Consider the following 27,718-nt stretch of genomic DNA (forward strand, 5'->3'; position numbering starts at 1 on the left):
TTACTTTCTTCATGGTGTTGAACAGGAGACAGTGAGTGAGTGGTTGTGTGGAAGTGTTGTATGGTGTAAAATAAAGATTAGTGCAGCCAAATCAAACCCAACTAAAGAAAACGCGGTGTTGGGGAGAGAGCCAGCGATGGAGAGAGAGAGAGAGAGAGAGAGGGGAAGAATGGGGCTATATGCATTCTGGATGGACTTTTGGCCAGGTGCACCCAGTTGCACTCAACGTGTTCACATACAGCGGTTCACATGATATGTTATGAAATAGTTATTCCTCCTTTTTCGTTTGTTTTCCTACAAATGTCCAGCAACACTTGTCAATATTTGCTCGTTACATGCATACAGTCTTTTCAAAATAAACTTCCATCTTCACAGGAAACAACTTCCTTAGGTTTAGGCAACAAAACTACTTAGTTAGGTTTAGGAAAAGATCGTGGTTTGGCTTAAAATAACACTGGAAGGGTGGCGTTACTTAAGTATGGAAGTTACTTGACAAATAAATCAACATTGACTTCTGGTTTCACACGGGGTACGAACGCCGGCCGCCTGGGTGAAAGTCCGGTGTTTTTTGACCCCCCCAATCTCTTTATATTTCCTGGTTGGCAATTACATGGATTACATACAAATTGATTTTGTGGTATATAAAAGAATTACAGTGCATTGCTTTACATAGGTATAGCTACGAACAGTGTATGAGAACAGCCTGTTACACTATATAAACTCCTACAGGCCTTGGCAGAGCCAGACTGTCACAGTCCTCAGTGATCAGGACGGAAGCAAACATTCAGAAATACAATTTTGCTGCATCATCGTGTCATAACATCACAGTCCGTAAGGACTGAAGTCATATTTATGCAACAAGTCAATATGAATGTTAACTCAGACTGGTGAATGTCCTTGTGTAACTCCAGTATGAGCGATTGCAAGACTTTGCATACAGTGCTGTACTGTACAGCCTCCTGAATATCAACTACAAATGTTTAAAATAAACTACATTTAATTCAGCAGTTAAGCTGAGGCGGGAAAAAATAAATAAAATATGATGAAAGGGTCAGTTGCACTGTCATTTAAACCCTGCTGGAGACCCACTAATGTTACCAACCCATTAACTTCATTACACACACATACACTGTTTAAGGAGGAAGCTGTGTTGAGATTCCATTCTGTATTCATACCTGCAACAATCATTAAAAAGTACTGTTTTGATCAATGTCTGAAGGGCAATAAAGAGTCATATTTACTGTTTTATGGCACAAAATGAACACCTGTGGAGGTTACTAGGACTGCTGATCAATACTAATATTTCACTTATTAGTTTTCCGGGTTCTGCGGTTTGATTTATGGTTTTGACATCACTGTGTTCATTGCTGTGATTTTCCACTGCCCCAAATATAATAAGACATTATGTGTTGCCATAAGATATGGATGACTACTGAAAGAGAAAGGAGACTTTCTTTCAAGGGTTGTTACCAATATGGCATCTGAGTGAACCAATGAAAGTTCTCAGAGACTCGTGGTTAAGCTCTTAGTAACCGCAACTTCAGCTTGATCTCAACAGCTGATATCCTTGTCAGAGAGATGTTTGCACCGATACACAACAACAGATCCAAACCAACATTTGACAAATCGGTCAAAAAACTGATCTCCAAATAAAAAAAAAGATTTGTCTTCCCTGGGGACTGGCCGAAAGGTATCCCAGTGTGTCACTACCCATGTTTACTGATGCTGATGTTGCAGTGGATACAATTTTCTGAGACTTTGATTCATGAAATAACTGGAATTATCGCCTTGCTGTTGTATGCCTCTGCCAACCAGTAAAGTTGCACTATCCATGTCTGTCCACAATGGCATCACTTCATCATTTTATCCGTGTGAAATTGTCATTATTAGAATTCTTGAGTTATGGCCAGAAGCATATTTTGTGAGGTCACAGACACATTTGACCACCAAAATCTAATCATCCTCGAGTCCAAGTGGATGTTTGTGCCAGATGTGATGAAATTCGCTCAAGGCGCACCTGGGATATCGCTTTTTACGAGAATGGGACACACTTAAGGTCACAGTGAACTTTGACCACTAAAATCTAACCAGTTCATCCTTCAGTCCAAGTGGACGTCTGTGCCAGATTTGAAGTAATTCCCTCCAGGCATTCCTGAGATGAACTGAAAACAAAATACTAATAGCCGGTGCAGAGGCATACAAATTGATGAAATAGTTAATTTTTTTAAGTATCTTTCCCTACACTGTCATTCTGAAGGAAATATCGTAAATATAAAGTAAATATATATGAAGTAATATCTATCCTTTTTAATCTAAGCTGAATCAATCAATCAATCAGTTTACTGTATCATTACATAATATTTTAGCATTTTTTTATGAGTATATGGGTCATGTTACATAATTGGCCTAATTCGTCTCTGCATATGTAAGAAGAAGTTGCTGACGACATACTGTGTCATGGACGTTTCGGTCTGCAGTCACTGTCCACATGACACTAGGACAGAGTACAGAGGACAGACTGCACACACTCCTCTACAGACCCCCAAAACAAAAACAAAAAAAGAGACTTTGACTAGAAAATGAGTTTGTGTCAATAACAAACCACCAATGCCCACAGTACCACCTCCACTCCTCCCCTGTGATGTGCCTGAGTAAAATAATGTAATGTGTACATTGTTATGACAGAAACAGATGAATAGGAGGATGAACTGCATTTGATTGAATGAAGAGATTTTAAAGTGTTAAACCACACCGAGGCAACAAATAAAAAAGACCAACTTAAGGTCATTGTTCCAACACTTGGCACTATAGTGTGATTATTTTTGAAATTAATAGGGTGAAATTTGCTTAGTCAGCCAGTCTGCTCTCCTATTAAAAAAAGATAATGGTGGACTGTTAGCGGGTTACTGAGTGACAAAGCGGCGCTGGCCATGGCCTACATATTTCTGTTTGTTTAATAAATGATAAGATCCCCCCCTTCCCAGCTTTGAAGTAGGGCACCTCGCCACCACGGAGAGACACAGAGAGAGAAAAACAGAAAGTAAGCCTGAGAAAAAGCATCATTGACCATTATAATTGGTGTTTACAGTAAAGGAGAGAAAAACACAGACTATGAGGGGTGTAAAGGTGATGTTCATGACCAAAACTCGCTCCAACAGCAGTGCAGCCATTAACCGTTTCATTGCACTTCTCCTTTAACATCTCGGACTGTAAAACTGCATAATTGGTTGTACTGTGCTACCAGCCCGGTCTCACCAAATGGCGTATGAATGACACGATCATTTGTAAGTCATTTTGCGTGCAATGACAACGACTTTGTTGCTTTTGGCTTGGTTTGTACATCATGTAGTCTGTACTGAATGCAATGTAAACACATCTTCTTGAATATACTACGCTCAGAGCTGACATAGCGTTAAATGACACGCGAAGAGTCATTTCAGATAACGCCTAAAATGCGTTATCGTTACACGCGGAAATGTCTTGTTATTTATATGCCTTCCATGAGATCGAGTTGTTTCTTCTGTTTTTCAAAATCATAATAGACTTGTTTTCGGTCCCAGTCAGCAAGCAGTTAACATGTTTCACACAAGGCCAAGGCGTGCTCTTTCAGGCTGTTCTTATACATCGTTCGTAGCTATAATTACGTCAAATAATGCACTGTAATTCGTGTGTAATTCACGTAATCATGAACCAGGAAATATAAAGAGCGAGAGTGAGAAAGAGAGAGTGAGTTTCTTTGTGTCTCTTTGCAGCTGCTTTGCATCTATTTTTAGTTGTTTTGGACTTTTCTGTGTCTCTTTGTTGTAACTTTTGTTTCTTTGTGGTAATTTTGTTCCTCTTTGATTGACATTTCATAGATGAAGGCCAGAGGGGCCCGTTGAGTAATCCATCCAGGTCTGTAAGCAGGCTGTTCTCATATACCGTTCGAAGCTATACCTACAAAAAATGAATGCACTGTAATGTATATATATTCCACAAAAAATCAATTGGTAGGGCGCCTGGGTTAGCTCAGTTGGTAGAGCAGGCGTCCATGTATGTGACCGCGGCGGCCCGGGTTCGAATCCGGCCTGTGGCCCTTTCCGCATCCACTCTCTCTCTCCCCCCTTTCAAGACTCTATCCACTGTCCTCAATAAAAATGGAAAAATGCCCCCCAAAAAAAAAATAACTTTAAAAAACAAAATCAATTGGTATGTAATTCACGTAATCCTGAACCAGGAAACATATAGAGCAACAAACGCCGCGTAGGGAGGAGGTCAGGGTGGATGGATGGCTCAAAATACCGGACCTTCACCCAGGAGACCGGCGTTAGTACCCCGTGTCAAACCAGATGTCAACATTGATTTATTCGTCACGTAACTTCCATACTTAAGATACGCCACTTCCGGTGTTATTTTAACCCAAACCACAATCTTTTCCTAAACCTAACTAAGTTTTGTTGCCTAAACCTAAGGAAGTTGTTTCCTGTGAAGACTGAAGTTTATTTTGAAAAGACTGTATGCATGTAACGAGCGGAAATTGACACGTGTTGCTGGACATTCGTAGGAAAATTAACGAAAAAGGATGAATAACTTTTTCTTAAGATATTATACGAACCGTTGTATGAGAATACGTTGGCTCTTTACATCAGTGATGGCCAAATGTTTTTGGAACAAATTCAAACTTGGGAGTGTCAAAGTATTAACTATATACAGTGTATTCAGACACCTTCACTTTTTTTTTTGTACATTTTGTTATGTTGCAGCCTTATGCTTAAATTATTTAATACAGTTTCCCCCCCCTCACCGATCTACACTTACTACCCAATAATGATAAAGCAAAAAAAAACAACAAAAAAAACTGAAGTATTCTCTGGATCAGATTTTCATTAAGAATATATCTGTACTTTGTTCAGTTCAGTTTCCCCTCAACCCCGACCATTCCCCCAGTCTGAAAAACACATGCTGCCTCCATCATGCTTCATCGTTTAATATAGGTCCTTTTCACAGCAGCCACTTTGACATATGACAACACACGTGTAATTAATGACATTAATTATGACCCTGATCCAGTGAGGTGTGCCATGGCCCTGGTATTGTGCATGCTGGTTCACTGGAATGGCTGTGTCATACTACATATAACACGACCATAATTAATTTAATGAATTGCACCTGTGTTTACCCTGCAATTACATGTCAAATATCTGCTGTGAATAGGGCCTATTGTTCAGGTGATGAGCTCTGGTTGGTTTTCTCCAGACACAATGCTTAGAATTGAGGCCAAACAGTTCAATCTTGGTTACATTAGACCAGAAAATCTTGTTTCTCACAGTCTGAAGTCATTTAGCAGGTTTTCTCGTGTCTTTAAGCTCTAGGAAGAGTTTCTCTAAGCTTCTTCCATTTAAGAATTACAGAGGCCACTGTGCTCTGGGGAACCTTTAATACGACACAGCCCCATCTCTAAGCTCTGCAGGCAGTTCCTGTGAGGCCTTATATAGGCAGGTGTGTGCTTTTCCCAATCAGTTGAATTCACCACAGGTGGACTCCTATCAAGGTGTAGAAACATCTCACAGATGATAAAGAGAAATGGGAGGCACCTGAGCTGAATTCCAAGTGTCTGAGAATACTTGTGTCAATGTGATATTTCAGTGTTTTACATTTGCAAAATATTATAAAATCCTGTTCTTTTTTTGTCGTTATGGGGTATTAAGTGTAGATTGATGAGGGAAAACATAACAAAATGTAAAACAAGTATAGGGATCTAAATACTTTCTGAATGCACTGTATATAACCTAACCCCACTACAACCCTAAACCAGTATAAATGAATGAATTCAAAGTGAGTTGTCTCGAACAAAAACAAGTCAGCAAATCTTTTTTTTAGAGAGTGACGAACCCTCGTCCACTTTTACTGAAACGCTGCAGTACATACAGTACATTACATTATGTAAGACTTGAGCAACAGTACAGTATGGTCATTCCCTATAAAGATAGAGTGGCATTACAAACTGCTGCAACTCAGGACTGTACAGAAGTTTACACAACATTTAACAAATACTGATAAACCTTGTATTTGTTAAATAATAATAATAAAAAAGCATGACCTTTTATCAACTTTAAGTGCTGTCTGCACTTTTCAAACATCTTACAAGTGAAAATAATTACATCTCAACAAATCCTTAGAGTCAGTTTGAACTATTTCCAAACTGATCTTTGACTAGACTGCCATCCCACTGTATAACCTGACACAGATTGGTCCCATTTACAAACAACAGACATGGGTCAGACGAACATCTAAAAAAAAAAACTGAATTTCTTACATCACATTATCCCAATTGACCAGACAAGAGTTACATAATCTCCCGTTCCAAGGCCGTAAAATGTGTCCTTTTTTTGTAATCAGCACAAGAATGCTGACATTGTTTTCCAGTCAGCTGCTGTGACGTGACGTGAATGTTTCACGAAGTCCTTCTCATACAGATGCTTGGAGAAGAGCTGCTTCTGGCTCCTGCTGTTGCACTGGACGTGTCGTTAAACGATAGAAAGGATCCGTTGTTTTATGAGTCAATGAGCGACCCAGATCAGACTGATGTGAGCTGCCTGGCTGTTGCTTGGTAACTTCTGGGTTTTCTGCCAGTTTGCGGTTGGGACTTTAGACAACTTGCCATGGCAACCCTATATGGGATATTGCTGAGTGTTTAAAACCAGCACTGCTCAGCTCCAGACAAGAGGCGGCAGTGGCATTAAAGTTAAAAAAAAAAGAGAGTCTCCATTTAATCTGATCTTCAATGCATTTCGTCTACAACAAATGATCAAATAGAAGCCGATCTTCACTGATCTAATACGATTCTATCAAAGTTTTAATGAAGTCTGATGCTGTGTAAGCAACTGTGATTGAGACGTAACACTTCATATTAAACACGTTTACATGCACCAGGTTACAGTGCGGAAATTTAAAATCACTGAATGACAGAATTAGGAGCTTTACTAAAGTTGCTTTACAGGACTGTGATTATAGTTTGATGTAATAATCATTAATTAATTAATAACAGAGCAGGACATCCAGAAGATGGCTTCTTTTCCCATCCTGCTTCATCCTCAACATCAACATCTACCATTATCTCTGAGCCCGATGGCAGCCACGATACAACAAACAACACAAGAGAAACCAAAAACAAACACCGAGCTGTCGATCCACAGCTCTGCTTCAACTGTACCGTAATACTACAACATGTAGAACACAATTAAAAACGTTTCTGCTGCAGCCTTTTGTTCAATAAAACAGGCGGCAATGTCAAAAAAACAACAATAACAAAACGTCACGAGACAATCTATATCTCATGATACACGATAGCATTCTTCTCCCAGCAAAGCTTTTTATATCCTGACAGTGTGCTGCAAACAAAGCTTAGTGATATAAAACACATTTCCTATGCCTTCATAAAAATATAGATATTGGAAAAGTCACCGAAGCAGTGACGTCAGAATGAACACAAAACAGGAAATGTTAAAACCATACATCTCAAATCTTGAGTGAACTCTAGAATATTATTTTTCTATCTTTTATCTTATTTTTTTGTGTCTTATTGCTGTCATAAACATTATTTATTTATCTCACACTGAATGATGTAATATTGCTTATTGAATCCATTTAATTTGAGCATTTGTAATTTTTCTGTTCAACTCAATTTAACCGGCTTAACGAAGACGTACTCGACAAAATAACACAAAAGTAAATATCAATGGTGGGCGAATACCTGGTCATCTGTTAAAGGAAATAATAAAATACTATTAATAATTACCTGAGCAAACCAGCAACCTATTATAATTTAAGAGAAGTTTACTGATTTGTTGACACAATGTCTCTAGAGAACACATATGATTGACCATTGATCAATGGTATGAGATCAGAAATATTTAAAACTGTAACTGTGATTTGACCAGTGAAGTTTCCGGAAGGCTGACACGGAAAGTTATGTTCTTTTAAGTAAAAATCTAAAATATAACTGTCTTCAATCAGGGTTATTCTTATAGTAGAGCTAACATGTGCAAATAAAAGGATTCGTAGTGTTCCTCTGCAGCTGTAGCAGGAGGAAGTTCCCGTCTTATCAAAGTTCAACAATCCAACCCCAAAATAACATACAAACTGCACTACAGTCCATAATAATAGTGTTTCCTCTTACAGTCTGATCCACGACCACATAATGTGCGTTGTGGTAGTTGTGACAGGTAGCTAGCGCTGCTAATAGTCTGTGGGTGTGTGTGTGTGTGTGTGTGTGTGCAGGCTGTTCACTCCAGGCCGAAGCCCTCGGCGTTGGAGATGGCGATGGTGAGTTTGTGCTTGAGCTCCTTCCTGGTTCGATACGGAGGCAGACAGATCTGATTAAAGCAGGTGTGAGAGATCGGCAACCTGCAGACAGAGATAGATAGAGAGAGAGAGAGAGATAGAGATAAGGGCGGTTGAAATGTTATGTAAACTATATGTCTTGAAACATTAAGCTGTCAAAGTTCATTTTGAACCATACGTCAGTAATAAAAGGTATAGGGCGTAAAGGTATGTGGGCGTAAAAGAACAGCGGCGGATCAGCTTGTCCATTCTCTGACCCAGATTCAGCTGTTAAAGTTCAACAGTGTGTTTTATCTCCTGCCGTCTGTGATTAGTTCAGTATTCACAGAGAGAACTGTCACAGTGTTACAGTAATACTTCACCTGCAGTTATCTATGAGGCAATTCAAACACGTCAAAGTGAGAAAGACAGCTGAGTCAGTGAAGGCTGACGTGGTTTCCTGACTTTTTCTCACACTCTGTTGCCTGTAGATCGTCTGCAGGTATGTGCGGATTACGAAACAATGAGCCCCTGGGCTCAGACATGCACCACCTCTCCTACAGACACACATACTTCATATTTGTTTAGCCTCTTTTTCTTGGTGTTTTGTGTCTCTGAGTAGCTGCTTTGTGTCTCTTAATTTTGTGTCTCTTTGTGGTTGTTTTGTCCCTTTTCATAGTCGTGAGTCTCTTATTAGTCATTTTCTGTCCCTTTGTAGTTGCATTGTGTCTATTTGTAGTCATTTTCTGTCCCTTTGTAGTTGCATTGTGTCTATTTGTAGTCATTTTGTGTCCCTTTGTAGTTGCTTTGTGTCTCTTTGTAGTCATTTTGAGTGTCTTTATAGCTGCTTTGTGTCTCTTAATTTTGTCTCTTTGTGGTTGTTTTGTCCCTTTTCATAGTCGTGAGTCTCTTTGTAGTCATTTTGTGTCCCTTTGTAGTTGCATTGTGTCTCTTTGTAGTCATTTTGTGTCCCTTTTGTAGTTGCTTTGTGTCTCTTTGTAGTCATTTTGAGTGTCTTTGTAGCTGCTTTGTGTCTCTTAATTTTGTCTCTTTGTGGTTGTTTTGTCCCTTTTCATAGTCGTGAGTCTCTTTGTAGTCATTTTGTGTCCCTTTGTAGTTGCATTGTGTCTCTTTGTAGTCATTTTGTGTCCCTTTGCAGTTGTTTTGTGTCTCTTTGTAGTTATTGTGTGTCTCTTTGTAGTCATTTTGTGTCCCTTTGTAGTTATTGTGTGTCTCTTTGTAGTCATTTTGTGTCCCTTTGTAGTTGCTTTGTGTCTCTTTGTAGTCATTTTGAGTGTCTTTGTAGCTGCTTTGTGTCTCTTAATTTTGTCTCTTTGTGGTTGTTTTGTCCTATTTCATAGTCACTGTGAGTCTCTTTGTGTCGCTTTGCACCTATTTTGCATCTCTTTTGCATCTCTTTTTAGTTGTTTTGGTCTCTTGTATTCCTTTTGGGTCTCTCTGTAGTTGTTCTGGTCTCTTTGCTGTCATTTTGAGTCTCTTTGAGAGACATTTTGTAGGTGAAGGCCAGGTGTGGCCCCCGGGCCTGTGCCAATCCATCCATGTCTGCAGGATATTATGTATATTAAAGTTATGTGTAAGACCAAGCTTCTATCTCTCATTGTGTTCAGTGTACATTTCCAGTATCTCTCAGTTCTGGAACCTACCAGTCAGTCGGAACGTCGATCTTGGAGACTTTGAAGTTGAGGTCGGCCATACCTCCGACGGGAACGCGGTCGCTTCCTGTGGCGAAGTGGAGGAGCTTCTTCTGTAGCTCCAGAGGGAAGGCCAACACCACGTCCCAGAAACACCTGGTGCAACACAGAACAAATATGCATTGCATTTGCTGCAAAGACGCCTCAGTGGGACCAGGATGAGAGGTGCACACTTTTGTGTGATCTTGAGCTGGAGTTTCTCATTTCCAAACAAGCTTTTTGAAATTTGAAGGTTGTACTGTGAACAAGGAAAAAGAGAACCTTTCCACAACCAGGATGTTTGCATGCAAAGAGATTCTATAATGATAGACTGAGAAACAAACAGGCGACAGTTCAGCAGACAGACAGACTGAAGTTGTGTAACAGGCCTGCAGCTGCTTGTTGTCAGCTGTCTGCACCGTGCTGGGTTACATTATCTGTGGCTGACAAGTGCTGGCTCGTTTTCTATTGATGGAAACAAAAGGACTGAAGGACATCTCTCTCACTCTTTCTGTGTGTGTGTGTGTGTGTGTGTGAGAGAGTGAGACTTACTTCCTGTTACAAAATGAATGCCTTGTAGGCAAACATTTGCAGGTTAAACACACTGAAACTCAATCATCACTGACTTTCACTTGTATTGATTTCCAGTCCCAAGCAGCAATGCAAGACAGGACAGCTGAGCATCACTAACATTCTGATTTGAAAACTTTGTTTAAAATAAGATTTGCTATAATTTATAATAAGCAGACTGTCCTCGCCACCAAACATTGGTTGGATAGTGACTTAACTTGAACCACACAGTGGGATCTGTCTATTCAATAGAAAAAAAAAAGTTTTGTAACTTTGTCTATTGGAGTCTATTAAGAGGAAACATGTGATTATGAGTGTGTGTGTGTGTGTGGACTTCCTGCATCATGTCAGTAAACAGGAAGTGCAGGCCTCTTACCGTACGGTGGTCTCGGCCTTGCTGTATCCTTCATACTGAGCAGCTTTCTGCAGAGCGCTCATGTCGAGCTCTGGACTCCCGCACACCAACATCTCCACCTCCTCCGGCCGCAGCAACTGCAAAAACAAGAGACACATAATAAATACACACTGTACTGACAGAATGACATACGAGTACTGCAGATTTGTTGTACAATTTAAGATTTTATTTTATTATATTTTGAGATTTTATTCAGATTTTCAAAATGTGTAACAACAGCAAACATCTGGCAAGCATTTTCACAGATATAACACAAAAAAAAAATCAAAAACAAGGTCAGCCCCTGTTTTTACATCTTATAATAACCCACACATTTATGTAGAGCAACAACAAATAAGTGTCGTCATTATCTCTCAAAAATGTCACATAATATAATATAACGCAACGTAATGTAACATAAAAAAATAGGGCTGTCAAAGTTAACACGATAAAGCCATGTTATTATTTGAGCATATGTTTTATGCTAAATGCAGTACCTGTGACGATTTCTGGACAATATTTGTCATTGTTTTGTGTTGTTAATTGATTTCCAATAATAAATATATACATGCATTTGCATAAAGCAGCATATTTGTCCTCTCCCGTGTTAATAAGAGAACTGAATACTTGACAAATCTCCCTTTAAGGTACATTTTCAACAGATACAAAATGTGCAATTAACTGTGGACAATCATGCGATTAATTGCAATTAAATATCTTAATCGTTTGACAGCCCTAATAAAAAACAATGCAACATAAACTAATGTAATGTAAAGTAAGATGAAATAAGTGAACATGTTGTAAGTATCACTCTAGCTGGCCAGTTCAGTACTTGGCACAACCCAATGATTTTATGAAAACAGCTGGACAGACGCACATCAGCCTGAAATTTCCTCCGAAAAACGTCAGCAATCGAACGCAACAATCGTTTCCTCTGAATGGTGTAAGAAAATCAATTGAGGAGAGGAAACAGGAAGTTATGCCTCATCAGAGCAGCTGATAACAGAAAGTATGTCAAAAAGTCAACCTCAAGGGGGTTTACAGTATACGAGTCTCTTCTTTACATCCATGTAAAAGTGAAACTGCATTATAGATTTCGTGAGCCGCACAATTTACGACTTAATGTCTTACTTGTTGGACGAGTCTCCACACAGGAGGAATCTGACTCTGCAGGTCGCTCATGTAGGTCATAACATGCTAATTATAAGAAGTAGATCACTTATGTAATTATACATATAGTAGATTCACTAGTTCAGTAGTTGCTCTGACAGAAGGGTACGGATGAAAATAGTTTAAAACTAAATGCTTGTGACATTTATGGTGCCAGCAACTAGCCCCCCCTCACACAGAGGGAGTGCTTTGACTGACTGCCAAAAACTCAAACCACACCAACACCCACAACTAACCACAGGGCCTACTTCATCACATCCTGACACGTCAGACATTGTGGACGTGACTGAAGGATCGAACGCAAACAGAAGAGAGAGACAGACAGAAACAGGCAGAATAAGTTCCACACATTGAACTTTGACCCTTGGGTAGCTACTTAGTTAAAGTTAAAAGTGCGTTAACGTGTGATTATATATATATATATATATATATATATATATATATATATATATATATATGTATATGTATGTACATATATATATATTTATATATATATATATATATACAGTATATACTATATAATATTTTATTTTTGTTCAAAATGTGTCTTAAAGGGAGATTTGTGAAGTATTTAATACTCTTATCAACATGGGAGTGGACAAATATGCTTGCTTTATGCAAATGTATGTATATATTTATTATTAGAAATCAATTAACAACACAAATCAATGACAAATATTGTCCAGAAACCCTCACAGGTACTGCATTTAGCATAAAAAATATGCTCAAATCATAACATGTCAAACTGCAGCCCAACAGGCATCAACAGCTGTCAGTGTGTCAGTGTGCTGACTTGACTATGACTTGCCCCAAACTGCATGTGATTATCATAAAGTGGGCATGTCTGTAAAGGGGAGACTCGTGGGTACCCATAGAACCCATTTTCATTCACATATCTTGAGGTCAGAGGTCAAGGGACCCCTTTGAAAATGGCCATTACAGGTTTTCCTTGCCAAAAAAATCGCAAGTTGTGTTAATGCTTGAACTTGAACGTTGAGGAGAAAATTGTAGGATTTGGAGGTGCTATGAGTTTTATTACAGATCCATATTAGAGATCAACTAGATAACATAGGAACGTTGTTCATCCAAACTGCAGGAGGAAAAGTTAGCAGGCAAAAGCAGCGAGGTTAGTTGTTATCTGCAGAGCCGTTTTAGTCTTAACAGTTTAGATCAGCCCGACCCAGATTCAGGGTCTTAGCAGATAAACTGCAGTCAAACTGTCCGTTTGTCCGTCTTATCCGCAGTCGGACACACAGAGTCGGCTCACTGTGTTCCCTCTGCAGATCGGAGGTGGGACTCCCAACAAAACTCTTTGACAAAACACACACATTCCTGCATGGTTGTTTGGCCTTAAACATTGAACTATTTAGGCCAGGACCCAAAAGGTCAGATGTCAGAGGTCCAACATAAACTAACAACACTTCCCATGAGCTTCTGTAGTAAAACTACTCCACATCATTAGAGGGACCTTTGAGACATTTCTCTCTGCTCTTTTTTTAGCAGCCAGAAATCAGCAGCAGCTACCAAGAGTTTGTTTCTTTCTGTGTTCAATTTCACCAAGACTACCAAAAATATTAATCCAGTTATTATTCACATTTGGCTTAAATATAAATAATGTATTTATTCTTTAAAGGAACTCCTAACAAAAAAAATAAAAAAATATAATTTGTATAAAAACGAAAGGGGAGAGAAAAAAGACAACAATTTAAAAAGAACATATCTTATTTATAGTCTTTATAAAGATTTTAACACCAACAAAATAATAATACAAGAAGAAAAAAAAACATACTCCTTATCATAAGTGTAGACTATATATAAGAAGTGGACGTTGTCACCGTGACATCACCCATTGTGGACTACGGTTTTGCAACCTCGAGTTCGGCATTTTTGGCCGTCACCATCTTGGTGTTTGGCTGCTGTCGTCTTGGGTTTTTTTGCAACCGGAAGTGACACAAGAGGGTGGAGCCTTCTTTAAGCATCCAAAAAGGTTATGATTATCTTTGATGAACTGAAAACACACTATGAAAGGGTTAAAGTCGTAAGACGAAGACACGGACAACTCCGTGGTAGCGACCTGTCAATCACAAGGTAGCCACACCCTAAAGCATCCCCTGCTTTATGGTTTATTTGACTCTAAATGGGACCATAATTTACTAAATGAACATCATGCTGTATTGAAGAAGACTTGAAACTAGCGATTGAGACCATAAACTCATGTCTGCAATGTTTACTGAGGTAATAAATCAAGTGAGAAGTAGGCTCATTTTCTCATAGACTTCTATACAATCAGACTTCTTTTTGCAACCAGAGGAGTCGCCCCCTGCTGGTTGTTAGAAATACTGCAAGTTTAAGGCACTTCCTTATCGGCTTCACTTTTCAGACCCTGGAGTTTCCCACTGAGCATAACACAACATTTTGAGACAATATGAAACTGCAAAAACAGTCAACAGTCAAGTCACATGAAAACTGTACGTGAGCACTTGTAAGGAATAAAAGAAAGACATCACAGGTTGGATGCATGTTGTGGTCCCTCGGGGGCCTTCGACCCTCATCAGGGGTCCCAGGGTTCAACAAACAACAACATGATCAGGTCAGAGTCAGCAGCTCTTTATCAGGGAGAGCTAACATTTGACTAAGGAGGAAGACAAACAACATTTACTGCCTGAGCTCCATTTTTGGGCAAAATGTGTCTCTGTCCATGATGGAGGAGATGAAAGAAAAATCCAACAGTTAAATTCACAAATGTGTCTTCTGCTCTCACCTGTAACTTCCTACTGAAACAAAACAGTGACTCAACATTAGAAAGTTTTCACTGTTGCTGAACAGGAAGTGATATGTGACATACCGGCATGTTCCAAATGTTGTTCCAGGAAATTTATAATCACAGTTTATCTTGAAACAAGCCCAAGTAAGTAAGGCCATTGGATTGATTTACTTTAGAAACCGTGTTTCAGTTCAGGTCAAAGAGAGAGCTGGTTTGGTTTTGATATCTCCTGTTTTTTAGACAGCTGAGTCATATCCACTCTGAGTGATCAGGTGTTAAGATTAGATTCAATGACGTCTGTTCATCTTCAAATTGATAAAATAATCAGACCTAAAAATGACTGTACCACCAATTATATATGCAACAATGCTGTTTTAGAGACGGCTGATGAAATTATCTGAGGGAGTAAAGGAGTGAGTATCAAACCCTCTCCAGTACTCGCAGCTATTCTGGGACCATCTCTGTGCAGATTCACCAGAACTCAACTAATAGACCATTTCAACAGAATTTCATTGGGAGGCACCCAGCTGTTTACTTCCTATTAGCTGATGTCATTCACGTACACTGCAACAGGATATAAACTGTGACACATTTGGAAAGTTTTACTTTCATTACTGTGAACTAGTCTATACTGGATTTTTGAGGTCAAAACCAGTAATTCTGAATTGACATTGCGTCTAAGATATGCAATAAACGTGACAGTTTACAGTTGAAAAATGCATGAATTCTCGGTGCTCTTTGACAAACGTTGACACTGTTTCTAAATGACGTTTGCAGCTTCTTATTACTTTAGAAAGCACAGAGGGGATTTCTGGCACAACTTCGCCTACTTCCAAGGTTCAGTTCCAGGTCAAAACTCCAGCAACACTTGTATTGTATACAATAACTTTATTGTTTTTTGTTTAAATCTATACTAATTAGGGCTATCAATCGATTAAAATATTTGAATGTGATTAATCTCATGATTATCCATAGTTTATCTCAATTAATCGTACATTTTTTATCTGTTCAAAATGTACCTTTAAGGGAGATATTTTTAAGTATTTAATACTCTTATCAACATGGGAGTGGGCAAAATAGCTGCTTTATGCAAATGTCAAACCACACCAACACCCACAACTTAACTCTAGGCCTACTTCATCACATCCTGACACGTCACACATTGTGGATGTGACTGAAGGAAACATGCAGAATAAGCCAAAGAGAAGTCCACACATTGAACTTTGACCCTTGGGTAGCTACTTAGTTAAAATTAAAAGTGCGTTAAAGCATGATTATTTATATATATATATATATATATATATAAAGTATATATATAATATTTTATTTTTGTTCAAAATGTATCTTAAAGTGAGATTTGTGAAGTATTTAATACTCTTATCAACATGGGAGTGGGCAAATATGCTGCTTTATGCAAATGTATGTATATATTTATTATTAGAAATCAATTACCGACACAAAACAATGACAAATATTGTCCAGAAACCCTCACAGGTACTGCATTTAGCATAAAACAATATGCTCAAATCATAACATGGCAAACAGCTGTCAGTGTGTCAGTGTGCTGACTTGACTATGACTTGCCCCAAACTGCATGTGATTATCATAAAGTGAGCATGTCTGTAAAGGGGAGACTCGTGGGTACCCATAGAATCCATTTTCATTCACATATCTTGAGGTCAGAGGTCAAGGGACCCCTTTGAAAATGGCCAGTTTGGAAGGTTATTTAGCCTCCTTCGCGACTAACTAGTATCATGTGATTGGTAAAACTGAGCCCATTACAACCTAAAAATCACAAGTTGTGTTAATGCATTTAAGAAATTAGTGACGTTAAAACAAATTTGTGTTAACGCCTTATTATCGCGTTAACTTTGACAACCCTAATAATTAATATAACTATGTGTCGTTCTATATACTACAAGTGTTGCTGGACTTTTGACCTTTTCATGTCCTGACATTGTAACTTGTCACATACAGTATAACCAATTTATTGTTGCTCTACGTATGTAAACACATACTATATATACCATAAGTAGAGTGGAGTTGAAACATCAAATTTTCCGACAACAGCAGTTCCAATCTCAGTTTCTGCTCTCTCCATATGGAAAGCAATGTCAGCAAGTGCATGCCAATGACCTACACTTAAAATACATTTCTGGCTGCAATACTGAGAAACTGGAGGGAGCGACTGATGGAGAATTTGCATGAAATATTTGTGCAACAAACACGCGAGTTGTGAAAGTAAGCATGCATGAAATATTAGCTAATTATTTCACTCCTGATTACTGTGACTCCGTTCAGTCATCTTTTACGATGTTCAGGAATGTGAATGAGTTTACGATGACCGAGAACATGAGCTGAGGTTTTGACCTACATGGACACTGCATGCAGGGATCATTTCTCCATTTGGGAATTTTAGAATTGGATGAAAGTGTTTTTGCTTTTGGCAAAGAACCAATAGTATTTTGGTTCTTCATTCTCTGAAGTAATATAATTGTACTGTGTAAAATAATCCATGAGATGCCCTGCCTGATGTCTTGATAGTAAGGTCTGTGTAATTACAATCTTTATACTTTAACTCTTCCAGTGTTTTGTGCATTATTTCATGGGTCCTGAGTGTTTTTATATACAGGTTCCACAACAAAGTCTCTACTGTTTCATTAACCCTCAGCAAGCACACACACAAACACACACTGTGGACTCACCATGAGCGCATCGGAGGCACACACACTGTGGAAGCCGTGGTAGAAGGCAGCAAACTGTTTATAGATGGATTTATTCAGCAGGAAGTCGACGTAGAGCTGGACGTACTCTGTGGCGAGAGAGAAGGAACACAACAGTGTGATTTTAATATTCCATTACAAACTTTTACCCATTCAGCCTCCAGTCTTTAACACAGAGAGGGTGCGGGGGGGGGGGACACTGGCACAGAGCTGGACCTGGACGGCAACAAAACCGGCCGCTAGATGGAAAAATGAGGTTTAATAAGAGGAATAAAGTTGATGTTCTCAGCTCGACTTCATCCTCTTAAAAAAGAACAAAGAGGCTTTTGAGCCGAGCCAAGTTTCTGTGTCGCTGCTCGCATGAAGTCAAACAGCACATGAGGAGGATTTAAACACTTACTGTGGAGAACAAACTGGACACGCAGTACAGTAGTTTTCTTTCAGGCTGGTCTCATACATTGTTCGTAGCTATACCTACGAAAAGTAAAGCTCTGTAATACGAATATAACCCACAAAATCAATTCGTATGTAATCCATGTAATTGTGAACGAGGAAGTATAAAGGACAATAAACACTGCGTAGGGAGGAGGTCGGGGTGGATGGGTGGATGAAAAAACACACAACTATTGCCCAGACCAGTGTTTTTACTCTGACCAGAAGTCAACGTTGACTTGTTTGTAATGTAACTTCTGCACTTAAGTCACGCCACTTCTGGTGTTATCTTAACCCAAACCATGATCTTTTCCTGAACCTAACCAAGTAGTTTCGTTGCCTAAACCTAACCAAGTTGTTTCCCGTGAAGACGGAAGTTTATTTTGAAAAGGCTGGAGCGGAAATTGACACGTTAGTCACGTGTTGCTGGACATTCGTAGGGAAAACGCATGAAAATTTGGGAATATCTTTTCTTAAGATATCATACAAACCGTTGTACGAGGATAAGTTGTTTCTTTACAGTGCGATGGTAAAACATAAGGAGCACCTTGATTATATTTTCCCTGTCTGCACCCAATACAAGTGCTTTGTATTGAATTCAGTAAAGAAATCGTGGTTGTTAAGGTATTGTTTCCAATGTAAATACGATATTAGCCGTGCCCCTAGGCAGGCATCAAGGAGAGAGAGGGTGGCTGCCACTGTCGTGAATAAGCATGAATAATTTCCACTGGGGATGGAACTTTTCAAAATCCTGTTTTCCCCTCACTTTTATAGTTTCAGGTTGATTTTCTACAGAATATGTCATGGATGAGAGACTACTATAAGGCCCTGAAGCTAGTCTCAGGTCCAGCTCATGTCTTTCACTGTGAGTTTGAACTTCTAGAAGATATAAAGTCTCCCAAGAAAATAAACCACTGCAGTCATTTATACTGAGATGTGTTTCCAACTTTATGAACATAAAAGGTGCAGCTGGTCTTGGATTTGAGCAACAGCCATGTATGGTTGTGAGTAGTACTTTGCGGCTGTTTGGATGATCTGCTCTTTATTGCATTGTGGAGCATCTCATCCTGGATTTAATCTGTGTTTACTCTATTCCAGTCTGATCAAGCAGCAGGATGCAGCTTCATGTGTGCTAGTGAGCACGTATAAAATGAACTCCAGAGTCATCCACTGCTTAAATCAAAAAACATGCTGAGTTGTTGCTGTGACTCGGCGTGGACTCACCCTTCCTGTTCTGCTTATTGACGGGAATTTTGTCTCCTCCGGGCTTCAGGTTGTGGGACTTCACCACGCCCATTTCCTCCTGACACACCTGCAAGACACACACAATAACACACACACACAGTATGTCACATGGGTGATTAAGAACTTCCAAAACCTTTCATCATCTCTAAAGATGATAAATGGCTGCATTTATATTGGGCTATTATCCAGAGCAATTTACAATGGCAGCAGGCTGCCATGCAAGCTGCAGGACCATCAGGATTTATTTGGGGTTTAGTTTCTTGCTCAAGGACACTTTGAAAATGATACAGCAGGTCTGAAATTTTTTTTTGTTGTACACATAACTATATATATACCTGTAAAGTTCATTGTATTGGCATGTAAGTAAAAAACGGTCTAAAATGTTAATGTTTAAGATTATATAAGAGACGATGATCTCACGGTGAGGACAAGACTTCGGGAAGTTGGCCAAGAAATAATTTGAGCATGGAACAACTTGTCTTTTGTACACTTTGCTTTCGGCAGTATTATTAAAAGGTACAGTGTGTAACATCTGGTGGCATCTAGTGGTGAGGTTGCAGATTGCAACCTCTCCCGTGTGCAAAGCATGTAGGAGAACTACGGTGGCCGCTGTGAAGAGGCGAATGACCCTCTCTAGAGCCAGTTGTTGTAAGAGTAGCGTAGGTCATTTGGAGAATAGCAGAGTCAGTGCGTAGAGTGTGTGTGTGTACGTGAGAAGTGAGTGGTGAAGCAAGAGAGAGCGAACGTGGTGGCGAATATGTGCAGTGGAGCAGAAGACAGAGTTAGTTTAGCTCTAAAAATATCAAGTGAATGTAGAGTGAAAGTTGCAGTTTGTGCAGAAATAAATGTGGAGTGGAGTGACGGGGGTTAACTCCGGAGCGAGTACCGTTATCGACTTCGGCCCAAACAGGAAAAGTTAACACAGTGTTTGGTTTGTCCGTTCCTGGCCCCTGTAGAAACATGGCAGCCGGCTCTGTATGTAGGTATAAACGGCTCATTCTAAGGTAACAAAAACACAACGATTCTTATTATCAGGTGATTATACACTAAGGAAAACATACGTATTAATATTATATTCCATTTCTGACCATAGATCCCCCTAAATGTTAAACACTGGTCCTTTAATGTAGGATTAAGCAAGCGAGATATGACGTGTTTGAGATTTAGATGTGCTCTAGCTTCACATTTACAATGTTATGATTGTTTCTATCTATAATTTTGTCATCCTGATTGTTTATAATGTAATTCTATTATGTTAGTTTATTCTATACACACAACATCTATTGCACGTCTGTCCGTCCAGGGAGAGGGATCTCTCCTCAGTTGCTCTTCCTGAGGTTTCTTCATTTTTTTTCCCTGTTAAAGTTTTTTTTGGGGAGTTTTTCCTTATCTGAAAAGAGGCTCTATGGACAGAGGGTGTCATATGCTGTACAGACTGTAAAGCTCCTTGAGGCAAACTTGAGATGCTGGGCTATGTAAATAAAACTCACTTGAGTTCACTTGACTAGCATACAGACACGAGTGGTATCAGGGAATAAGCAGATTTCCCAAAATGTGTGTCAACAACACTTCATATATAAACACATCAATCAAGTTGGGGTTTATGGTTATAATAAGGTTAAGGTTAGGGTGAGGTGCTATAGGGAATGATTTATGTCAATGAAGGCTTTTGCAAGTACAGCAGTACAAACTTGTGTGACAAATAGAGAGGTATAAATGGAGTAAAAGAGACACACATTGATGAACAAACATACAGAACAAATAGGGAAACACAGTGAGAGAGAGAAGTGACAGAGAGAGAGAGAGAGAGATCCAGTGTACTCTAGGTCAGTGGGTTTGTCTGTGCCACAGTGGTGTGACTGTGACTGACTTATATCACAGTCAGCTCACACTGAGGGTTAAAATAACACCTGTACTCAGGCTCTTACATAATGTGTCTTCTCACATATGTTCCGGCTTCATATATAACCCCTGCTGCACCATATAGTGTTCCATTATATGTGGTTACTAGGCTACGCTCAGTGGCAGAGAGCCGTCTGCTCTGACACGCCTGCTTCATAAAACATAATGATGTCATGTCATGTAAAACCTAGTAAACTTTCTGAAGAATATTCTGGGCTACTGTAGGAACATGGCAGACTACATGAAGAGGACCTGCTCCGTATGTAGATATATAACTTTGTATCCTCATACAACGGTTTGTGTGACATCTTACAAAACGTTATTCCACATTTATTATTCCATGTTTTCCTGCCTATGTCCAGTAGGGCTGCACAATTAATAAAATATTAATCGTGATCACAATTTTTGCTTCCCACAATTAAATGAACATGATCGCCTGCGATATTGATGTTTAAAATGTGCGTTCTGCTCATAGAAAACACTACAGCATATCAAACCAAGCGCTTCCTAAACTAACAGCCGGTCACCAGCAGGTGACCGAGAGGTTTTGGGTTCACTTTTGGGTATAGATATTATCTATACAACCGATAGGTTTATGATTAAATTAAGAGCATACAATTGTTTATCTTGCTCTTATTGTTGCTAATTTTGCTCTTGAAGTGCACCAGATTGAAGCATTCACTTTAAAATGTAGCAAACAAAGGGGTAGGGTGAACATTCCTGTATTTTTTCATATTACAATATAGCAGAAAAAAGTCAGTTTTTTCCAACATCGTGCAACCTTAATTTGTACAGGAATGTAGCACAGCATGGAAGTGAAAGCAGCACTCTGTTTATTTTAATGTGAAAGTGCAATAAAAATATGTTGTCACTAAAGTCGGTGAATAATTGATCAAAATAATCGTTATTAGCATTTTGGCCATAATCGTGCAGCCCTAATGTCCAGCGTCAATTTATGATCCAGTCTTTTCAAAATAAAGCTACTCAGTTAGGTTTAGGAAAGTAGTTAAGTTACACCACACCAGAGTACGGAAGTTACGTGACAAAAACTACTCATGTTAAAAGGTATAATATGCAAGAATTTCCTAAAACAATGTATAGACTGATACAAAAATAATCCCTCTCAATCATTAGTTATGTCCCACTAGAAGTGTGTGGTGGTGTCTGTTTCTCACAGACTACTCGGGACTCTTCTTGGCGTCTGCAAACAGCCTCTGGGCCCCACGTGGTGGACTAACCCAATAACAGCGCACAGGGTGTGCAGCCCGTTTAGGGTATTGTCACGCCCCTCGGCTTCTCAAGGCATTTTTCTTTTTGTAGGTATAGCTACGAACAGTGTATGAGAACAGCATGAGATATAAACGGCTTATTCTAAGGTAACAACAACACAATTCTTATTTTCAGGTGAATATACACTAAAGAAAACATGTATATTAATAGATCCCCCTAATTACTTCTTGCCACGATGGCTGCCTTAATGACTTGTAATGCAATTTGCAACTTGTTTGTTTAGTTCAAAGTAAATAAATTGGTCTTTAAGTCTGTGGGAAAATAACTCATTGATAACAGAACACACAGATAATCATCATATGTGTTTGGTTTCAGGGAGGTAAAGGTGCTTGGGGCACGTTTTGCTGTGAATTCAGTCTGCAGGGCTTCTTTACTTTAAGATTTGAGGTTCAGTTTAGGTGAAAGAATGAAGATAGTTCGCCCACATGCAACTCTACTAATTAAACATAAGCGATGTCAATTATTTTCAAGCACCAAGCCTCCAAAATAAGTAGGCCAAAGTAATCATTAGCTGAAGCTCTGCAGTCATTACCGCAAAAAGAAACACAAATGATGCAGAGTTTCCATTTAGTTAACAATCGTTGGTCATCCATTATCCATAAATGAAAATAGTTAGGGCCGGGTATTGTTTGAAAATGTTACGCCTTTTGATTCACATAAATTTGAGAATTATAAACATGATTTTCTACTAACTTGTTTTCTTTCATTTAACAAAAGAGGCTTAAGTTCTCAAATGTTAATTGTTGTCTAAGTGGTTCCCAACCTATTTTCCTTGAAGCCCCTCCCTATTTGTATCTAAGAATAGCTGATGCATATAATTAATTAACTATAATAGTATTAGATAATTATTAATCTGACCAGACATTCAATGCCAGATTTAAGTATTGACAGTTTTTTATACTATAGGGTGCTATACATTGAATTATTTTACTTCGCTTAAATCCTGGTTATTTCATCCTATCAATTTGTTTCTTAGAATATGTATAGTATTTGGAACCAAGCCGTTGGTGCTTACTGAAACATTTGAATGATTAAATCAATCTGCGGTATGATGTCAGTGGGACTGATCCAGATCGCCCTCTGGTCTAGAATTAACTTTATTAAAATCACACAGCCGTGACAGCGGTCACAGCTGTCTGTCAGACACTGTAAGCGTGACAACTGTGGGGTGTGTGCCCTGACTGTTAACAGAGTGAAGAGTTTTATATGTACTCAGATCTTTCTCACATCATCAACAGTGATAATAAAACGAAAATAAAAACCTGACGAATAAGTAATGATTTGCAGTTAAGTTAAACAACCTTATCAAGTGTACCGTAATGTGAGACTGACGACAAAGATTTTATTTCTTCTTAGCTTCCTTCACGTAAGTTTACTAAATTTTTTTGGCCATCGTTGTGCTTTAATGCATTGAAAACGAGTAAAACTGCATGTAACAAAGAGACTCTTTCTTTTGCTATTGCTAAACTCAAACAGCCCGGTGCATCATGATCCTCACACCCAAGCTTTAAATGTATCTTGATACCTGGAAGGTGAGGTAGAAGTCTTCCTCTACGTTTCCCTCGTAGCTCAGCAGCTCTCCCAAACCGTGAGCCAGCTCCTGCAGACAGACACGAGAGTTCAGGATTAGGAAAGATCTTTTAGAACAACATCATACAGTAACAGGTTACCGGTTCAATCCCAAATCAACTGAGAGAATGAGAATCAGTGACTCCTCTTGAATAGACGTGTTTTCAGCCGAAAGTCTCTGTCTTTTTACAAGAAAGATATCTAATGAGGAATACAGCTTTTAGACCAGTGAAGAGATTTTGGTGGCGATCAAGATTCCCAATTTCCCCTTCGTGTTAGCTATGAAACAGCTTTTTTGACGGATCATCAAACTAAGAAGACAAGTGACAAGCTGTTTCAAATGCTGCATCGCCTGAGGCCTGGGCTCTAATAGGTAACACCCTATGTCACTATTTCAAATTAGTGAATATCCGAACACACTTAAGCAGCGTAAGCAAGCTCCACTTGGTTGGACAGATTCATTTGATGCATTTGCTGAATAACGTTTGCACATTATGCTTATCTGGGGTCACGCTGACACCAACTGCATGCCTCATATCTGATATCCTGCTGTTACGTCAAACACATGGCCCGTTTTAGCCTCTCAGGGGTGTGTGTGTGTGTGTGTGTGTGTGTGTGTGAGAGGAGTTTTCAACCTTCACAGCGAGGAAGGTTCTGGATGTGAAACTGCTCGAGGATCAGATATCTTTGAGCGACTGTCAAGAGAAAGTTCAGGATCTTTCGCTCAGTGCTGCTGCACAACAACGGCGGATTGTTCCATCTGACACAGTTACAGTAACAGTGTGCCTCTGTTACAACGTGAGGACAAAAAGCAAAGACACTATTCTCACTGAGCTGCAGACTAAAACTGTCAGCCTCTGCAGCAGGTGGGTGAGGTTCAATCATAGATGATGTATAAAATATGTATGCAGTCTCTGTGACGTCACCCGTAGGTTTCTGAAGAGCCGTTGTGAAGCTCAAAGTGAGTGTCATTGCCATCTTTGCAATGATGACACAGCCAAACTCCCGGCTAATCCAAACATGTGCAAAAGAGGTGGATCGTCGGTGGAGCTGAGTCGGCCAGGGTGACGCAGCAGAGCAGACAGCTAGCAGCTTGCAACCTGGTACGGCACCCACCTGTCACTGAAAGCAGCCACGTCCTCATTATACCAAATTTCAACCAAAACCAAAAATCCACCTCCTGTACAGTTGTCATGAACGGGGACATTAGCTATAGAGACCAAAAGCATGTTCTGTACCAGGCTGTAAACATGTTTATTTCTGCTGTAAAGATGGGCATTTTAACATGGGAGTATATGGGGATTAACTCGCTTTTGGTGGCCATTCAAAGAACTGCAGTTTTGGGATTTTTCACAGCACAGGAGGGGGCTGCTTGCCTTGTTAGCAACTGCACCTAAAACATGGTTGTCTGTCAAAAAAGGCAGTTACTCAATTCTATCTTGTCATTTGATCAAATAAAAATGTACCCTAATCCAGCAGTTTTAGCTGCCATCTATTTCTTTTTACTGTGCTGTACTTTCAAATAATAATAATAATAATAATAAAAAAGTTTCAAAACAAGTTTTTGTTCTGCAAAGGTTTTCTTCAAACTGCATTCCTCCTAACTGCACCCATGACAAAATAACAACACTATGAGGCGGAAGTGTTCACACACCTCTATTTCTAAATGCAGAGCACTTTGCATGTGACTCTGTGATGCACACGATGTGAGTACAGAGTGTACAACTCCGATGTACACATTGGCACTCAAGAATGTGATGGAAAATGTATGTAGGGAGAGAGAAACAGAGGGAAGTGAGATGGAGTAGTTGAATGAGCGCCACATCTGGGAACACTAGACGATTGAAACAAAACTTTATGACTCTCAGAGAAGACAGTAAAGTCTAAAAACAGGAATATGAGTGTGCATAGCTGAAGCTGAGCACACTGGATACAAGAAAATTATATACTTTGCATATTATCTCAAAAACTTGAAAAAAAAGTAAAAGAATGTACAATTAAATAATAATTTCATGTTAAATATACTTAAAGCGTGGTAAAAGTCGGAGCAGAAGACAGAATGCATATCAGAGTTTTGACTCAAAGTTACCAGAGCTGAATCTGTTATCTGGTGGGAAACTGAACTTCAGTCTGACAGCAACACATGAAGTTAAATTTAGACTTGACAAAGATGATGATGATGAGAGGGATTAGGGGGGTGAGAGTGAACATAGAAACATTATAAATTACACTCTGGCACCCTCTAGTGGCAGCACGGAGAAATACAATTGTGACCATCCCATTTTTTTTTTTTGTAGAGCTGTACATACAGAGTGATTGGAGTTTCTACCAATATGTATCAACAAACAAAACATAAATACAGTACCAACGCTGCTTTGTTGCAAAGTGACACTCCACTTATTAAACATCAGTCTTGCTTTTAAGATATCACATCTCATCATTCTGTCACAGAAGATTTTGAAACACCGTCTGGAATTCAAACCACTGACTTGTCAAGCTGAGACACATACCGGCATGATCTGCTGCAGGTCGTCCAGGGTGGCGGTCGCCATGCCAACAAGGGTATTTTGATCACATGGTACATTAGGTGGAGTGAGGAGCTTCCTGTAAGGGTGGACACACATAAGTTACAAATTACAATCATTCCTCTTGGTGTTGGAGCAGCAAAGAGGAAAGATTTCTACAACATCTATATGTCTATAGTATTGTTTCATATTTTTATTGTAATTTGTTTCCTATTCTATATTTATATTTCTTGACTTTTGCAGTAGTTACTTTTATTTTTTCTTACCATCTTTATTGTTATGCACCAAAACACCAAGGTAAGTTCTTTTTGAAAACCTATTTGGCAATGAACCTGATTGTGATTCTGCTTCTACCTGTACAGAGGCCTACAGTAAATGGAAGCGCTCTCGTTGTCTTGATGTGTTGATTAGAGGTCACCCAGCTTTCACAGCCACTGAGAAGTGCTGTGATGCAGCGTGATTAACATTTGATCAGATATAAGTAGATGTCTCTGTCCTGAAAAATCGGAGCTGATGCTTTCTATTCGATCAGTGCAGCAGTCCTTAGAATACATATTGTCAACGTATGATGGAAACACACACCTACCTGTAACAGTAGAGGGGGAAGTGGATGTCCAGAGCGATGCTGTTGTAAACGGCTAAGCCCATCAGCTGATAACACAACAGGTTAAGGAGGAAGTAACTACTGACAGGTCAAACACACACACACACCAACACAGATACTGTAGATGTGCCCACACAAAACATACCTGTATGTATTTCCACCATCAACTTACCGGGGCAATGATGCTTTGTGTTCTTCACATTAGTTTCTCAACACAGCGGCTTAAGTATACAGTGAGCATCCACGGGTAAACAGGACAAAATCATTCATCTTCAGACAAATAAAACTAGAGAAACCATCTTTGGATGAGATCACACACAGCCGTGACGTCAGGGGCCAATGGGGCCCTTTCTCCACTTCCTACCCGGACCACACCCATCTTTGAACTCAGTCTTCATTTTGAACTACACACCTGTAAAGTTTTGTGACTTCATCTTGCATGATCGTGGCGCTATCCACGTTGACAAAATCTGTCCACAGGCAAATAAACACCTAATCAAACCTGAGTGGTAGTTCCTGCTACAGTAGGTGTCTCCAG

General features: G+C 39.3%; 1 protein-coding gene across 1 annotated transcript in view; it reads right to left on the bottom strand.

Moving 5' to 3' along the window:
• Nucleotides 1-2,231: 2,231 nt before the first annotated feature.
• hectd2 (HECT domain containing 2) overlaps nt 2,232-27,718 on the bottom strand; it is a 57,022-nt gene continuing 31,535 nt past the window's right edge. Inside the window, exons 15-23 of the mRNA XM_037782880.1 lie at nt 27,163-27,227; nt 26,562-26,655; nt 24,008-24,082; nt 19,270-19,357; nt 17,596-17,702; nt 10,939-11,054; nt 9,966-10,109; nt 5,868-8,385; nt 2,232-2,243 (exon numbers count right to left, since the gene is read on the bottom strand). Of these exons, the coding sequence (XP_037638808.1) occupies nt 8,265-8,385; nt 9,966-10,109; nt 10,939-11,054; nt 17,596-17,702; nt 19,270-19,357; nt 24,008-24,082; nt 26,562-26,655; nt 27,163-27,227 (810 nt within the window). The 3' untranslated portion in view covers nt 2,232-2,243; nt 5,868-8,264. The remainder of the gene's footprint in view (nt 2,244-5,867; nt 8,386-9,965; nt 10,110-10,938; nt 11,055-17,595; nt 17,703-19,269; nt 19,358-24,007; nt 24,083-26,561; nt 26,656-27,162; nt 27,228-27,718) is intronic.

Source organism: Sebastes umbrosus, chromosome 10 (assembly GCF_015220745.1).
Source record: "Sebastes umbrosus isolate fSebUmb1 chromosome 10, fSebUmb1.pri, whole genome shotgun sequence".
NCBI classification, from domain to species: Eukaryota; Metazoa; Chordata; class Actinopteri; order Perciformes; family Sebastidae; genus Sebastes; species Sebastes umbrosus.